We start from the raw sequence: 17,948 nt of genomic DNA on the forward strand, positions 1-17,948 counted from the left end.
ACGGGGACAACCTACAATATTATTCTTGTTGGGGCTAAGCAAGCAATCCGCTATAAACCGAGCGATATTAAAAAATATGCAGCGAAATCCATAGACTTTTTTAAACGAACGGGCGGTTGTGTTAATATTGATACGGGTTGATATTTAAAAGTAACTAGATTTTTTATAAAGAAAAATGGATCATAATTATAAAGGCAACTGTAGTAGAACTTCCGGACTGAAAAAGGTATTATTTCCGGTAGAATTAAGAAATATCAGAATATCATGATCTTACACATAAAAACTTCTTGTTATTTATTTCTATATTTAAGACAATAACGCTGCACATTTTATCAACACTTTTGTTAACTTTTGTGTATTTTTTGTAGCAGTTCAGTTCAGTTATGATATTTGTAATACAAAACGATGCTTATCGAGTCAATTCTACCTTTTAAGTTAAAGACATGTGTACTTTATGTATATTTTATTGTTTCGTCTATAACCTGCCGTGCTAATTTATGGAATAATTTCTTAAAACGAGTCCGGCAATTTAACTTTTCTATCAAAGCCATTATAACTACTGCGTGCGCATTGCAGTTTTGGGTACGTATTAACTGTACCCCCCGAAGAAGAAGAGGAGATTGCCTTTTGAATTCTATTGTGTATAGTGGATAAGTGATAATGAAAAATAGATAATGGAAGGTGGTGCTTGGGACATAAAATTAGGCTTTGGAACATCCGGGAGTATATAGGAGTCACCTTCTCGACGATTTCGTCAATTCAAAAATAGAACAAGATTCGGGAATAAGTGACCAAGTAAATAATAAAGTTATTTGAAAGACAAAATTGAAGTTAAAAGTATCCGCGCAATAAGTACGTCATAATATGCTGTTATTATATAACAATTTGCTTTGCATTCGCTGTGGTCAATTAAAAATAAAATTTAATTTTAACTGACCACAGTGTACTTAATTGTTGTTAATTATTCATATAATTTCTCTTAAACAACAATTAAAATGTTCATGTTTGTGAAAATGGATTCACTTACCGAGTGATGTTCATTAGTTGTGTTTTTATACTAGAGACCCATCTTTGTATTAATTCATACTGTATCTAATTGGATTACCTGTTATTTAATTAATCTCCCGATAACTTTAGAAGATGCAGATATGTATATCCTGAGGTTCAAAATGAAGGCCAGAGCGCTATTCAGAGTTGCAGCGTCAGTGATACAATATATACCAAATGTACCAAATGAGAGCCATTCTCCGAAGGCATCGTAAGAAGAAGAATCCTTATGACCTGAGAAATAATAACTAAATAATGCATGCGGAGTACTTACAATTGTTCCAGGTGTATCATGCCCTGGAACACGTCAGAGTCGATATGGTTGATGCGGTTACGGTATAAGTAGAGATACTTAAGGCGCCGGAGGCCGTGGAAGGCACCCGAGCGCAATTCCCTCAGCTGGTTGTCGTTCAGCAAAAGAGAGCGCAGGCGGTGGAGGTGACTGAACACGCCGGGCGCTATGTCGAAGATTCTATTGAAGCGGACGTCCCTGAAAAGAAAGCTCTCTTTAGTATATTTATACAATCTCTGAATATGCTTTCGTAATTCCTTAGTTTCGTCTTTATACTTTAAATTAAATCAGGATACAGTTATCCCCTTATAGCACGGTAACTTAGTTCCGCGTTCAAATACATGCATTGCAGTCTTTATTCGTCATTTTATTGTTATAATATTTCATCTATATACTGCTAGTTTCAAGTTTTTAGGTCATGATATTTTTATGTGTCGCTGTTACGACTGTGATCTGGATTGCTCGTTATATATTATACGTAATAGACCTCAAACAAAAATAATAGTGTTCTTTGAAAATAGATATCGTGTCAAGTTGTAAAAATTAGTAAGGTGATAATATAAGTCGATCGAGTCGAATTCGAGCATCCTCTAACGAAAATATTTAACGCGTTTTGAATGGAAATCCAAGCAGAGGTTATTCTTGAAATCCATGGATGTCCGAATCGATTTAAAAGATTGATTGCTTCATATTTCGATAAAATATCTAATGTATTCGCCTGAGTTGAGGCTCCTAAAAGAGCTCTAAAGGATCCCGAACATTCATAATGGTCATTTAGCTGTAAGACGTTGAACAGCTGAATATAGACCTCCGCATATCTAATTAATGTTCAATAGATGTCATTGGAAGCGGTTGGCATCAAGCGCCTTTCGACGATCTTTTTAATGTCATCTGTCTACTTCACGGGTGGACATCCTCCACTTTTCTGGCCGTGGTTTCTATTCCAGAAGCCATCAGTTCTACGCGCATTATGGCCTGCCTACTGTACTGTACAACTTAACTTTGATAATCAGCTGTGCCTTGTCTGCTTTCGTTCGTCTACGGATCTCCTCATTCCTGATTAGATCTCTTAGAGACATCCCCAACGTAGGTCACTCCATAGCTCGCTGAGCGATTATGTGTTTGCCAATGAGGCTTGCACTTGTAACACATTTACGTAGGTTACGTTACGTGTTACTATTCCTCGTTGCCTAATGACAAAAGTCAATATTTGACGAAAAGATGTTTCGTATTTTCCTGAACGTTATCTAGCCGAGTTAAATTCGACGACTGGCCTCTTTCACGAAGATGAACTTACCGAGTACTAAGCAAGTTAGATTAATAAATCAAAAAGGAAATTGTGCTACATAAAAAGCACAATTTGAATTATAAATACAGAATAACCACTCCGCTTTCAGCACAATTCAAATTACACACCGATCATGAGGATGATATAACAATTATCACGGGTAATTAGATTTTAGAAGCGTCTAGATTAAACTAGGATTAATGGCATGCCGAAGACTCGTAATATGCTTATTTGTATAGAACTTTCCCATTCTAACTTTAGTTATTGTTATGTGACCCAGTTTGTTACCAAATTAAATAATTTACTTACATACTCGTAAACACTTTATGTCAGTATATCATTGCCTAATCAAATATAAGAATAATATTACACAGACTTTGGACATAAAATTATACCTAGGGGCATTTAGCCGACGGACTTAAGACCGACATGACATTTCGAAGATGGTTGATTATATTTAAAAAAATGTGAAATAGACAGAAAATAACAAATTGAAACAAATGATTATAACAATTTAATTTTAAATTAAGCCAGATCATTAGTCAATTGAAAGACAAGTCGGTAATTGAAATGTAAATATTTACTTACTTTGTTTTGGAAACTTAATATTTGAGATAGAATTAAAATTGATTAAAGAAAGTAAAGAATAAAAATCGTTTCCTGTTTTACTCTGTTAAAGTAAACATCGTTCCACTGTTGAAATAAATTTCTCCTATTTCGAAACCAATTAGACTTAAGTGAATATTGCCTCTGGCATGCCTTAGCGTTCCAAGGAAGGCGACACCAGCGGCCTCTAATTCAATCTTTTCTTTTGTTCGATATCTGTTACTGAATTGTTTGTAATAGGAAAATCGTATAACTTACAATTTACATTAAAATATTAAGTCGATTTTCTCCATATTTTTACCTTGCTATTTCCTAGCAGCCCAGTGGAAAAACTAAATTAATAAAACATATTTTGAGTCATCATTTTATAATAATTAAAATAGGTTCCATTTGCGACAATTTATAAATTTTTTTAATTGGCTGCAATATATGCCTCTCCGTCATAGGCAATCATCCCGCTTAGTGTAAATCTCTCCTTCAGCTTCAAACTTCTCTATTCTCCACCACTTTTCTCTTTTATTTTCTTCTGTTGTTAATATTTCAGCACTCCATCTACGTATTTGGCATCATCATCTTCGTTTACCCATTCCTTTACGTTCGTTATCTCTTGATAGAGACCCGCTCTTTGTCATTTTTGTGTCAATATGAATTTAATCGCATCTATTAATTTTGTCTTTTACTTTATTTATTTATAACAAATAATGCACTCTGCCTGTTCTTCGATGTTTCATTATTTTAACTTCTACTAAATCCAGTAAGTCTATTTTTTATTTTCAATGGCGATAGTTCTATGTATCTTATTTCTAATATTGATGGAAGATCTGTCGCTAGGTTTTCTGATTTTGAGATATTTTTTCATGAATCACTTTGTTTATTGAGTAATAAGTAATAACGTGATTTTATTTAAATCCTTGTTTTTATTCTTCTTTTCAAATCATAGGCGCCCACTGCAAGAAATAAGCCTCCCGCAAAGAAATTGCATTGTAGTATTATGATACGCGAAGGACGCTGCCGCTCGTCCTCTGGAAACTTATTTGTGTGTAGTGGTTATCCTATGTAATTAATACACAAAGTGTGAAGTTTATAACATTGTATCCCGGGAATCGAATCTAGTTCTCTACTGCAGGACTACCACTATTCATTCTATTGTAATGTTTATTTTAATAGTAATGTTGTAGTTACACGAATTTTTTTTGTTTTAACTCTACTCGCTCGCTTTTTCATATCGACGGTTAGGTTCATATATTTTAATGCACTCTGTAGTTTATACAAAACTTTTTCAAAGTGTTTTAAGTATTAGTTGTTAATATTTTCCTGCCAATTTTACATTAATTGTCTCCTAAAAAACAATGAACCCGTCTTAACGAAAATTAAGAAAAAAAAAATCTGATTTCAAGCTATCCCCGATTTTAGCGTTTGGCAACACATTTGTCGATTTGTTTTTATTTATATAAGATTCAATCACACACTTTTTTTTAGAGCAGTATGGTAACTGAAAAAATGAATCATACAAGAACATGGTTTATTATTTTCTATTATTAAAGAACGAAACATTTGACTTCAATATCTAAAACTATAATGTCAATAAATAAATGAATTAACTCTAAGAACTAAAGAGTGGAGAACAAATATGTTTTCTCTACATCTACTAAGCTCTAACTAGATGCATCGCTTTAATTAACTTGAAGACTGAGTTGATACTTCGTGCAAACTAACCTCGAGTGACGAACTAAGAATTAGCGTATCTTAACTTCTCTATTTGTTGATAGTCATTTGAAATTGACGAGAAATTTATAAATGGAATCAATATCATATACGAGAAGAATAACATTTTATAATTTTAATATCAAATTAACTGTTGTTTGGGGGATCCAAATTAGGTGATCTTTCATTTTTTTTTCTGCAAGGACTTGGTTCTAGATGCATCCTTTGTAAGTCAGCCATTTAAATCGCTCGATATCTAGTAAAATTATAGGAAATCTTTCGTGTAATCTTTAACATAAGTAGTATAAGTTTAACTTTCTTAAGTTAAATTCACACGACTACGTTTTTATTTCTAATCAAAAATATATTCGCCTTCGTTATTAACAATGTTTTGCCATCAAGTATATAAATTTTTAATGCCGGAGCGGTAAAAATTAATCGGTTTTTCTGTAAAATAGCTTCGACTTCTCGAACAATCGTGAAAGCACCACGAGGGTTTTGGGTTTTTAATACAATAAAATAAAAGTATCATTTATCGAATCTTATCTCGGTCCATTTTTCTATTAACTTCCAGGTGTTATTAAATTAATTAAATCGTAAAATAGTTACGATTCGTTCTGGGTAAATTGAACCTACAATAATAATTAATACGTCAGTAAAAGAGTTGTGTTCTACTATATAAACTAATGATACTAACACACACACACACACACACACACACACACATATATATATAATATAAAATAAAAACGAAGCTTGAAAGGAGTGTATGTATCCACCCACAATCACCTATGTAAAATAAAATATGTTTCATTATTTTTGTATGAAGGAATGCGACACGCTAATATTCTGGCAGTAAAACTTAATATTGTTGTAATCCAACTTGTGATAACGTTTTTCTTACTGTATTATCATTACTTTATTTATTTATACATTAATCGACCGCTAACTATACATTCGGCCTGAAGAGACTTTTACTCCTGTAAACAAGCACATATTTGGTGATTAAAAATAGATACATTATTTTGTAATTAGCATACATAATTGAATGTAAGTTATAGACGTCACTTATCTACGGACAAATTCACTAATTAATAAACAAATAAAAATTTATGAGTAAATCAAAAAAAGATTGCGATCTAATCCGTTAAAACAGTTTTCTGCTATTTTATTTAGTGTTTCCAAGAATTATATGTTAAATCAACAATGGTTAAGGTTTATCTAAACTTTTAATAAAGATATTAAATTAAAACAACATGAAATAAGCATTAGAGGCACGTACAATGCCATTTGTGGTAGAAAGCGGTGTACACATATCCCGGATCTAGTTACATTATTTAATAATAAGTGTAAAGCGTATTAGTCTTTTTTTATGGCCCCCGCTATTGGGGGCCTTTCGTACCCCCTATCTTTTGTGGGACTTTACGGGCAAATTTAATTATTCAAATAATTTTTTATTATTTACTTTCTCTTCTTTCATACTTCACATTGTCTTTCGGTCTATTCTTTCATGCCACAATTCTGCTGTCTTTCCCTTTTACTCCGTACTCTTCACTCACCTTCCATTCATTCCTCTTTTCTTTTACATTTTCATAATTACATTGTTGTTATATATCACATTTTTATTACTTAAATTCTATAATTATTTTATATCACAGTACTGTATATTCTTTTGCTATCATTTTGTCTTCATTATCTATTTATTTGTAATATTTACGTTTTATTTCTTTGTATAGCATTTTTTACGATTTTTCTGCAGAGGGTGATGAATGACTGTTTGGTGCCTTTTTCGCTTATCAGGGAGAGCGTATTAGTCTTAAGTGTCGAAAACGTTTCAGCCGTGCACCGTAACGCATAGATCTTCCTCAAAGATATCTAGAATGCTTTGGAAAGTTGTAAGCGGTGGCAATCCTATGTATTTTAAGCCTAATTATGAGTTATATAAAATTGTATCCCAGGAATCGAACTCAAGACCTACGATCGCTTCTAGACGCCCACTGCCTTGCGCTACCTGAATCTAGCGATTTCTTACAACCTTAACTATGTCCCCAGTACACTCCACTAGTTTCCTATTTATGTATTTATAATTATATTATTCTATTTATAATAATTTGGTTTTTAGTACAGATAAATCAAAACAAACCGAAAAATATTCTACTAGAGTTATAAAAATTTTTGTTGTGAAAGATTTATCTTACATTTAATTTACATAAATAAAAATCGAATCAAAAAGACAAATCGAATTCTTATCTAACATAATCTTTCATTTTAACTTAAGATTGTTACTGTATGAATTATTTTTAAATTTGTAGTTACATCTTTAATTAACGTTTCCCAAATAGAATATACAAGTAAGTAAATAAGACGAATTAGATCGAGAGAGTAAATGTTCTAACAGCAGCAGACCCGATTTCATTAGCGATTTCAATAGTCGCATGTCAAAGTCAACACACGGTCTGTTTATCAAGGGTGCGCAATTAAAGCCAGACAGCAAGAAAAAAACTTTCCTCTGCATTTGACTGCATAGATCGTCCGAGTACCGCCTTTTAACAATCAGCGGGCAATTAATCGAATTTATCGCGTTGGTAGCTTCGTCAATTTGTTATTTCGTTCAGGGACAATTGTCGAAACGCATTTGATGCGTCAACCCTGTTATTTTATTTGAGGGCACTAACGGTCGACCGGTACGTTCGAATGCATATTTTTATTTCGGCATCTTCTAATTGGCTAGTACGAACGACCGACGACAAAAGCTGTGAATGAAACATCCAATAAACCCGCCCGGATAAAATCTATTGTTCTCTTTTAATTAAAATTCTTTAAATTGGACTTATACGCTCCATCTATTTTGCGTTCCAGAAATGGAATGTTGTCTGCGAGGGATTAGCTGTTACTGATGTTACCAACGTAGCACATACTAGCTTTTATTTATTTTATAAATAACAAACACAGTTTTTAAAACATCTGTAAGATAACCGTGATATAAAATCGTAGTAGTTTCTAAAAAGTACAAAAGTGTAGAGAATATCCTCTGTACGATATATACCTTCAGTTCGTCCATCACATCAATATCTGTACTCGAGGAGAAAAGTTTCCTCGTTGTATTCTCCAGGCAGTGCCCTAGCTAGCAATTGAATTTTTAGTTTTCTTCAACTAATGTTTTACTACGTTACTTTGCGAGACGCGCGTTTCGTTCTACCTAACCCAGCTATCTCTATCTATAAATATGTTAGAATAATTCTAATGTGGTAGTAATAATATGTTTACTATTTTATTAATTAATTTTGTAGCAGCAAAATTAATTAATTTCTTAATGAGCCGTGGTATGGTTGTGTTCCAGTGTTGTAATTTAAGCGAGTAAATCTTTCTAACGCCTGAATGATTATGTATTTTCAATTTATCTCATACAATGGTATGTGAAACTTAAAACTAAATTTTTGTTTGATACTTGCAATCTCTTGAAGGAATTTCGAAATGATGTTCGCATCCCAAAAACAAAGTTCGCAGGTGAAAGCGGGCGTTTTTTTTTTAAAAAAATATTTGATTGAAAGATCAAAATTTTTATAAATATTTATTCTGAGGAGGCAGGGCGCGAACTGTGCCTAACCTAAGACCCCTTTTAAAGTAGCAAAGGTAGAGAGCTCCCGGGGGTGCCCCGACTCGGGCCGCTACATATTACCATTTCATAGGATACCCTAATCATTATGCTGAAAAAAGTACGTCGGAAGCTTTTGTACGAAAAACAGATGTCCAAGTAAAGGTCTCTCTAAAGGTCGTAAACGAGGAATATCACCGCAATAGACCGATTGTCACTCCAGCTTGTACCGTGTATAGTGAACGTCAAGTATAGAAACGCCGACATATCCTTTGATCACGTTCCCGTATTTTGTTAAATTGCATACTAACGTAATTCCATCAACTGACGTGTTATTTGATAAAATATCAGTTGCATGTGTGCATAAAATTAATATTATAATAACACCATTTTATTATGTTTTAATAAAACAGTATTTTATATTTAAAAATTTGTATCTTAGTTGGAATAGTTCGACAACGCTTAATTATGTTTATTATTCGTGTGAATAATACAATTACGTTTGCAACTAGCGCATAATGAACAAATAAGCAGGGTAAATTACCAAGTCCAACACTAATTAGGTACCAGGAGCTTTCGAATTTAGCAGTTGTTTATATACCTTATAATTCTGCTCATATTTCTATCGCATCGTTATCGTTGTAAATGTACGACGTGTGCTGGAAGACCTGGTATTCTATAGTAAGCAAGCTCACTTCCACGTTAGAAGTATGCGTCATCGCTATTCTGAAATACTTGGAATTATTGTCGAGTGCCGTATGCTATGTAACATTCTCAGTGTTCAACGAAGGTGTAAAATATTGTGCAAGACATGAAATTCTATGGAAACGTTTAGAAATGATATTTCAACAGTAACTTTATTTTTTAACATAAAATAAAGATTTTTGTACAAAAAAAAATATTTTTTTCTCGTATTGGAAAGAGTAAAGCTTGACAATTGTAAACAAAAAAAAAAGGATGACCACAAAGATCGTGCAAACAGATGTCATAATATTTTATAAATTTCCCAATAACAATTAGCTAAATTGCCAAATTGAATTATAGAAAGAAAGAAGAAAAAATATAATCTTTATTGTAACTTAATATGCAATACATGTCAAGGATACCAACAAAAATAAAAAATAACATGTTAACGTGTAATACAGTGTTCGTTTTCAGTAAGGGTCCCGTTTGTATTTTAAAATGTGTATAGCCGGCTCTGTTACCCCTCTAAAAATATGGATACAATTTTTCCAATTCACTAAGGCTGAACAAATCAATATGAATTATTCACAATAAATCTGGAAACTATTGCTTTTGAAGTTGTTACAAATAAAATTTATACTGTGAAATTATAAATTTAATAGTAACAACTTTAAAAGCAATAATTTTTTAATTATAATTATAATTACTTCGTTAATTACGTCATTTAATGTGTTTCATTCGTGACGATAAATTCTGTATATATTATATTTTAACGAGTTTATTATATTTTAGTGAGCGGTTTAAAATTGGGGTGACCAATTTACAGCCGTATTTCGGGAAATTGTGTTATCGGAAAATTTGGTTTGCGATAGATTCAATGTTTCGGTGGCTGCGACACACGACACGGTTCCGTTGAAACTACTTGTCAGTGATATTCATGTCAGTTTGATAAAGTTCATGTAGTTTTATTTATTGTCTTTTCCAATGTCACGAAGATTCAAGATGTTTTTTTTATTACAAACAAATGATAGATATAAAAGACAGCAATCCAGACTTTATTTTTATTAAAAAATTTATTATGAAACTATTCACTATTCTTTATTGAACGCAAACAAAATGTATTTGTAGCAAGTGGTTTGTGAAATGTATTTATTAAACATGTTCGTAACATCGATGACTAATCAATTGAGAGAATGAGAGTCCTTATTCAAATTATTACCGACTGGACGGTCAATATTTGAACTCGTTAATAATAAATCTGTATCGTGCCTCTCGTAATTTATGTACAGTTAACAAATAATATTGTTCGGAAAATTTCCGTTTTTAATTATTTTGTTCAATATATGTGGATGCCACTTTTATTATATTTGATTAGCATGATTAATTTTTAAATAGTTTTCAACATTTATTAGCGTTTCTTAATTCTGTTAATAAAATTTGACATAAAACGAGTTGGTTAGCATAAAACTCAGAGGGTCATCGGTCAGTACCATCATAAATTCTTATAGAAGGTTAATAAACAAAGAAAAACTTAACGAAGGAAAAATTCCATTAAGCTTAAGGAACGGTGATGTTGTTGCCATAACTTTCAAGATCATCTTTTCAGTCATTGCACGTTATCTACATGAACATGGACGCCATCTATATTCCTAATAGAACCGTTTGGAAGCGCCTGGCATCCAGCGTCTTCAAACAACCTTAATTAGGTCGTCTGTACGTACGTCTTGTGAATACACTTTTTGGTAAGGTTTCGCCGATAGATATAGACAGGTCTATGCCCAGCTGTAATTATATTTGAGAAACTTCTGAGAACTCCAAAGAGTTTATATTGGTTTGCATTAGTTGGACTAGGAATGCACGAATATTTACAATTCAAAACCTATTACATCATGTGAATAACGCAATACGTATCTGGATACTAAAATTTCACTTCATCATACGGTCGTTCCCGAAATTAGTTTACATTAACTATTACCGGGAACGTATTTTAATCATTCGAATGTATTTTGCCTTTATAGATTAATTTCTCAAAGAAGAGAGAAAATTATGATATTTAATAAATCATATGGTATCTCTTATATAAATTGTTAATGCATGTTGTGTTCTGTGCAGTAAAAAAAGTCTAATATACATTGAAATAGAGTAATTCACGCGATAACAAAATTATTTATAAAAGCGGGTCTTAATACTTTATTATAGCATTTTAAATAATTTAAAAAGTCCGCTATGAAAGTGATATAAATGCAATGAATTTACCCTCACTATTAGCGTATGTTAGACGTTGAAAGAAAGCGGATACTGTTCACCCGCAATCTCATTATGTTAATGTATCGCCTACGTTTTTAAACGGGCCAAGTAAACTTGCACGGGATTTTCAGTCTTACAGTGTTCGCGCTGACTTTACCCTATTTAAAATTGCTTTGAAACGAAGTGATAAAGAGCGTTTATTTATGAGCGATGAAGTGGTTCGGTCGTAGTACAAGCGTGAGTCTACGTTGCTAGCGGTTTTAAAATCTATTACAATATTTTATCAGATATTTTCTTTGACCTAGCATACGGTGCTGACTGAGTTGCATTTGAAGAATCAGGGCGCAGAAGGTGCTTAGTTTAAAACCTGTTTTAAGATAGCCAAGCTCGAGGTCTCCCTGGGTTACCTCGATTTAGGCCGCTACATGTTTCAATTTTAAAAGAAGAGGCCGAACAGCTTTTAGATCACTTAAACAGACGCTCCATTTTCTATTTCGTCATCAATGTCAATAGTTATTAGTCTATCGCAGTGCAATAATAAATTAAAAAATTCAATTAAAACTTAAAAGTATTTCAGGTTGATCATTTTAGTTATTCGTTTACTGTCTTAATTATAAACAAGGTACAATAATAACTTTTTTGTTTTGTATATGGTTGTTTTGTATATGATAAAAAAGAGTGGACCACTTCGAACCGGTTCCATTGAGAATCTATGAGGGGAGACTACGTCCAGCTATGTATGTCCTATGGCTAAATTGAAGAAGAAGCCTTTGTAGTACAGGATACATATTGTTTAATTACACCTTATACCGCTTATATTTTTGGTTTTATCTTCCAGCGAAGGCCAACTATTTCAAAGTAATTTATGGTTTGCAAAGGGAGACAAAAAGTAGTTGATTTACTTTTTTCCTCGCAATCTTCCATTTTTTCTTTCCCTTAGAATCTTTCTCGTACCTTAATGAAGATATGCAAAAACAGAAATAATGGAACCGTTCTCGAGTTTTGTATTTAACAACACATTATGATATTACTTTAACAGTTTATCATATTTTATCATCATAATCATTTCAGCCATTCACTACTGGACATAGATCTTCCCATAGATATCCAATAAGACCGGTTTGATGCGGCCGGTATCTAACGTCTTCCGATTACCTCAAACTTATTATATATCAAATATAATCAAAATTATATGAATTGAATTAAAATAAATAAAATCGGATTCAATACAAATCAATTATATTTAAGAAATCGGCAACGAGACAAACACATTTGACGTATTGTTTTTTTTTAATTATATTAAAAAGATCTCATATAATGTGAAAATGTAACTTATATTTAAAAGACTATTACGTCCAATAGCAGATCATTGGTTCGATTGTCATTGTCACTACCTGTGTGTTAATTAAAAAAAAAAAACATTGGATCAAAAACAATGAAGGGAATCATTGTGAGAAACAGCAGTTTCGGACCAAAGAATTCTGTAAGAGGAACCTTATATCCCAACAGTTAATGCAACAGTTTAATATGATTCTTGTAATATTACCAAGAATCGAATAAGATCTTTGTATTAAAAAGCAAGGTAATTATGTGACCAAAAGTTATCAGGATATTACGAACCTAATCTGTCATAAGACCCTATTATTATTCCGCCAATTAACGCCCGACATTTACTTGAAATACCCGGTCAATTTCGCCAATGGACTTCCTGCGCTTTACCTAAACCATTTCCGTTCTATCCATCTGTATTCGGTTGAACGATTAATAATTGCTTTACAACTAAGTATCTAAATCGCATCTGTTTAGTACTTAGTATATTTAACTATGTCATATAGGCTGATAGCCATAGAGGCTGACTTTGTGACGATGATGAAGTTCAACTTCAAAAAACAGTTTAATCAGCGAATCCAACTCAGCTTGACAACTTTCGGGAAGCTACGAAACACCTTCTCTTCTAATATTCGTGAGTGCCTTAATATGAAAGTCTCTGATCAATATAGTAATTACCTAACGGAACAATAGACTCATAGCTTTTATTTCAGAACGCTTCGTATCCAATATACGCGTTTAAGGGGTCGTTGGATACTATTAACCGTGAATGTATTTCGGCCTCAAAAATCCCAAAAGACGACGATTGCATTACTGGAGGCTTCCAAATTCAAATCCTCGTTCGAATTTGAATTCGAACGCGCAAGAATTATTTGAAATAAAGTATTGTGGTCATAATGACGAATGGCTGCTTAACTTGGCAGGGAACAGGACATATAATACGCAGAACAGCTGGCCGCTTTGGCCTTTTTCTATTTTCAGAGTGGACAGTATGAATTGACAAGCGTAGCATACGATGTGCATCCGCAATATTGACAGGCGAGCTTGTTAAAGTCATCGGATGACTCAAGATGCTGGCCGTTTCCAACCTATCTTATTAGGGGTCTAAAGCCCGTGTCTAGTAGTGGAAATGATAATCATGTTAATGAAACAAGTATCTCTGTATGTGCACATGTGCTTTTAGTACAGGCTTATTTAATCTCTTGAGTCGTTACCAAAATTGTCGATACTAGTTAAAATAACCAAATCGCTCTCATTCGCACTATATTACTAAATAGGTCGCAGCTTTTCTACACGGTTTCTTTTAAATAGACCGCGTTGCTTGTATGGAGCTGTCTGTCAAGGTGACACATAAATAACATATTAATTTTTTTTTCACTTTTAATAGCCATTTTAAAACAGAACAGTTGCACAGTATATAATCAGTTTTTCTGTTTAATAATTACAATGATATAATATTCAGATGTAACTGTTAAATTGTTATCTACCCCTAAATACATAAATTGTCTATCTATCTTAGATGCCGCTTCATGAAATAATTTAGACTCTAGTTATTTTAAGAGTTCAAAGAATAGTTTTGCGTGATTGTTATTTTAGTCCTTATTACTTGGAAATAAGACGTAAAATTTTATTTTTATAACACCAGCGAAAAAGCCGAGTTTAAGTTTCAATGCGGCAAGACTAAAAAGCTAACCTGAAATGTAAAATACTCTTCTACCTCATTATTATCCCACAGTTTGTTAATAATAAATAATAATATTAATAATTATCCATTCCTATTGTCCGTGTGTTTGCTAAAATTAAGAATATTATTTACGTTAATATTAAACCTATCCCTGCTTTATTGAAATTGAAAATCCAGAATGAGTGATAGTCCAAGCCGAGGTCCCCGGTAAAATAGTAACATCTAGCGGCCCGAGCCAAAGCTGACCCCGAAAGCCTTATGGCTTTGCTACTTTAAAAGATGTCTTAGGCTAGACGCTCTCTGCATCCTGCCACTTCATACCCGCGGAATCTGCAAATGCCACTTGGGCAGCAGTGAGGGTCCAATAAAAAAAAATACTGTTCACACGTTTGTTAAAAAATGTCTGAACCACATAAAATATAAACATTAGATTAATAATGACAATTAAAATTGATTTAAGAGGATGACTTCTGTAATAAATTAAATAAATTTAAATAAACAGCGCACCGACGATCTTAACAAGTTCGCCTGTACTTGTAGGTCATACGCTGCTCTTGCCGGTCCGTGGTTCCACTTCAGAGCCTTAAGGCTCCAGCGGCTAAGGTTTAAGGGTCACTTTCTAGTTTGCCCGTCCATTGCCATTTCAACCTACTAATCCGTTAGGCTATTTCAGTAACTTTTGTTGTTGTTTTAAGTATAGCCATTCCAAATCTAGATGTTTCTTTCTAACGATTCTCTTCATTTATGTTTAATAATGACACAATGAAGAAAGAAAAAAACTTTCCTTTAATTATTTTTCTTGCTGTGCTCATACTACTTTTCAAGTGGCATTTATATATTCTGCGGGTTTGAATAAGCGGAGCGCAGAAGGCAATTACCTTAAAACCTCTTTTAACGCAGCGAAGCTATAGGTCTCCTTAGTAAGCTTCGACTCAAGACGTTACAAATTACAGTTTCACCGGAATAGGCCAACAAGGTTAAAATTTATTAACTGACTTTATTCGTAAGTGCCTAAAATATATCGATACTGTTATATAGTGTATAATTAATTTTCTTGTTGTTTTATGTAGTATAACCTTGAGATGTATTAAATGAAAATTAGTTCGTCCAAACGATCACAATGCAGGCAAACCAATTGTTACCGTATCGCAAATCGGAATCGCCCCCGGTCGACCTCATTCTGTGTCGTATTTTATAGCATGACGTCAGTATCAGCGGCAATTACTATGGAGTTAAGGAAGGCCTGCTGAGTGATAAATGGGTTTCGATGTTATTTATTATTACTGTCGATTGTTTATTTACAGAATAACAACGTTTCATAATATGTCACATCAGTATTTCTTTAACAGCGGCCCGTGTAGCAAAAACGCATATGTACATTTGTATCGACATAATTCTTATGTATTTTACTTTATCAAACACGTCGAGATAGTTTTTAAGCCTTTTCCGTTTCAAGTTATTCTAATACAAATCTTTTTTTTTTAATGTGTAAGATATTAAACACCAATCTAGCGATATATATATGTAAGTAAATGGTAAATAACACGTGATTGTGAACTAAATTAAAAATCGGAGGAGCCCCGAATAATAGAAATTTAAGAACCCCTGGAAGAAGAATATTACAATAAAACATTGTTATTTTTGTTATAATATGAGCAACTATATTTATTAATAAATAACTGATTATGACAGCATATTATATATGTCATATAATTTAACAACTGATGATGACTTGCCGAGGGCAAACGAATGAGAGGTTGTAATCTCATCGGTTAGGGTACCAAATCCACTCGCCGCTTGATACCATACTTCACGTTAAATGATGTCAAACATAGGATTAGGTAGCGCAGCGTAATGAAGACGAAGTTAACTCCATGTCCGGTGGATCACGACCCTTAATTATAAGGATAACGATGAGAAGAAAACTATAGTGACAACAAAACTACAGTGAGTAAGTACTGTAACCTCACAAGTTTTTAATTCCAAAGGACTCATATATATTAACTATATATATTTTTTGCTATCTAATATATAATACATTATAAAATATAATGGTATAACTGTATATTCGGCATAACGGAATAAATTATAATTTTCCTTTCAATTTATCCGTTCCGATTATTTTGTATAAAAATATATTTACTCTATACTAGTGAGTTTTGACACAATTCTAATTAAGTAAATAGTTCATCTGTAATCTAGTTAATAGGAATGTGCAATGAAATGTTCTACATTAAATGCACGACTGATTCTTTGAAACAACACTCTCCTAAAATTAAACGGTATAACAGCATAGAGGTTTTAATCGGAAATAGTACTTTTTATCTATTCGTAAGCGAATTATTCAGTTCAAAAGGTTGAGGATCGAGGGAATTTTTACGCTCTGTGCGATTCACATATGAATTAACAAGGTAGAAGCTTAATACCGAGTAAAACGGTTTAAAATGATTTTTAAATATTGCTGTAAAAGTTTCTATTGTAAATTGTTAATTGTTAAATAATGCATACGGGATTACATCATGCATGACTGTAAGAACACGATGGAGTTTTCGAAAAGAGAAACGTGTTAGAGTATGCGTTTCATTTGATTTTTTTCACCGTAACTGAATACATTTTATGTGATATAAGGATGAAGGTACTACCAACTAATGTGTTCTTTCTTTCTTTTCAGCCAATAGACGCCTATTGCCAGTCTATAGGACCAGTCTTGTGCCTTCCGCTCTGTATTCTGGATGTTGCACTTGTTGTTAGCCTTGTGGGGCTCTTGAAACTTCGTCGAACTAATAGAAAATTTTCCGCCTACGGCACTTCGGTGCGCTGCGAGAGACTTGCTGTGTTGCTGCTGCTGCTTTTCTCCTTCGATGGTGGTGTTGGAATCCGCGTCGGCGTCGATGTTCTTCTTGATGTCTTCGTTCTTCTCGCAACTACCTCCTGGTAGTTGCTATTCGGTGCGCCCTCTTGTTCGGGCGTGTCTTGTCACCTTGTGCATGACTTTCTTGGTGGTGGCCCCCTTGGTCTTTTTGGGGGTGTCTTTTGATGCCTTTCGGGGTTGGTGCGTCCTCGTTCGGCATTGCGTGGCGTGGCCTACGCTTTGTTGTCGATGAGTGCCTTCCGCATCCAGTGACCTTCCGTGACCTTATCTATGTCAACGGTCCACCTAGTGGGGAATCTATCCATGCCACGTCTATCGGTTCGTGATCACTATTCTAGAAAGAGAACCCAACGATCGTTTGCACGAGCGATGTACCCCTCCCACTGCCACTTCCAACGGACAATTCTTCGAGCTATGTCTGTATTCTTAGTTTTTCTGCCTTTAGTAGAGGATATCTAAAATTATAGCATAAGTATTATTTCAGACGCTAGGGATTTTACTAACTTAATCAGCATTCAAGTTCAATAAGCAGATTAATGCAGGCTTTTGTTTTTAAGATCACTTAAATATAACCTCATTGTGAATGCTATATTATTATCA

The 17,948-nt window shown here is 33.4% G+C and overlaps 1 protein-coding gene across 1 annotated transcript in view; it reads right to left on the reverse strand.

Annotated features, from left to right (window-relative positions):
- Nucleotides 1-17,948, reverse strand: part of Pxn (Peroxidasin) — a 105,152-nt gene that overhangs the window by 11,525 nt on the left and 75,679 nt on the right. The window contains exon 2 of the mRNA XM_068764960.1: nucleotides 1,322-1,537. Within this exon, the coding sequence (XP_068621061.1) occupies nucleotides 1,322-1,537 (216 nt within the window). The remainder of the gene's footprint in view (nucleotides 1-1,321; nucleotides 1,538-17,948) is intronic.

Source organism: Battus philenor, unplaced genomic scaffold, assembly GCF_028537555.1.
Source record: "Battus philenor isolate CCGP_79_NKW_IND1 unplaced genomic scaffold, ilBatPhil1.0.hap1 SCAF_1, whole genome shotgun sequence".
NCBI classification, from domain to species: Eukaryota; Metazoa; Arthropoda; class Insecta; order Lepidoptera; family Papilionidae; genus Battus; species Battus philenor.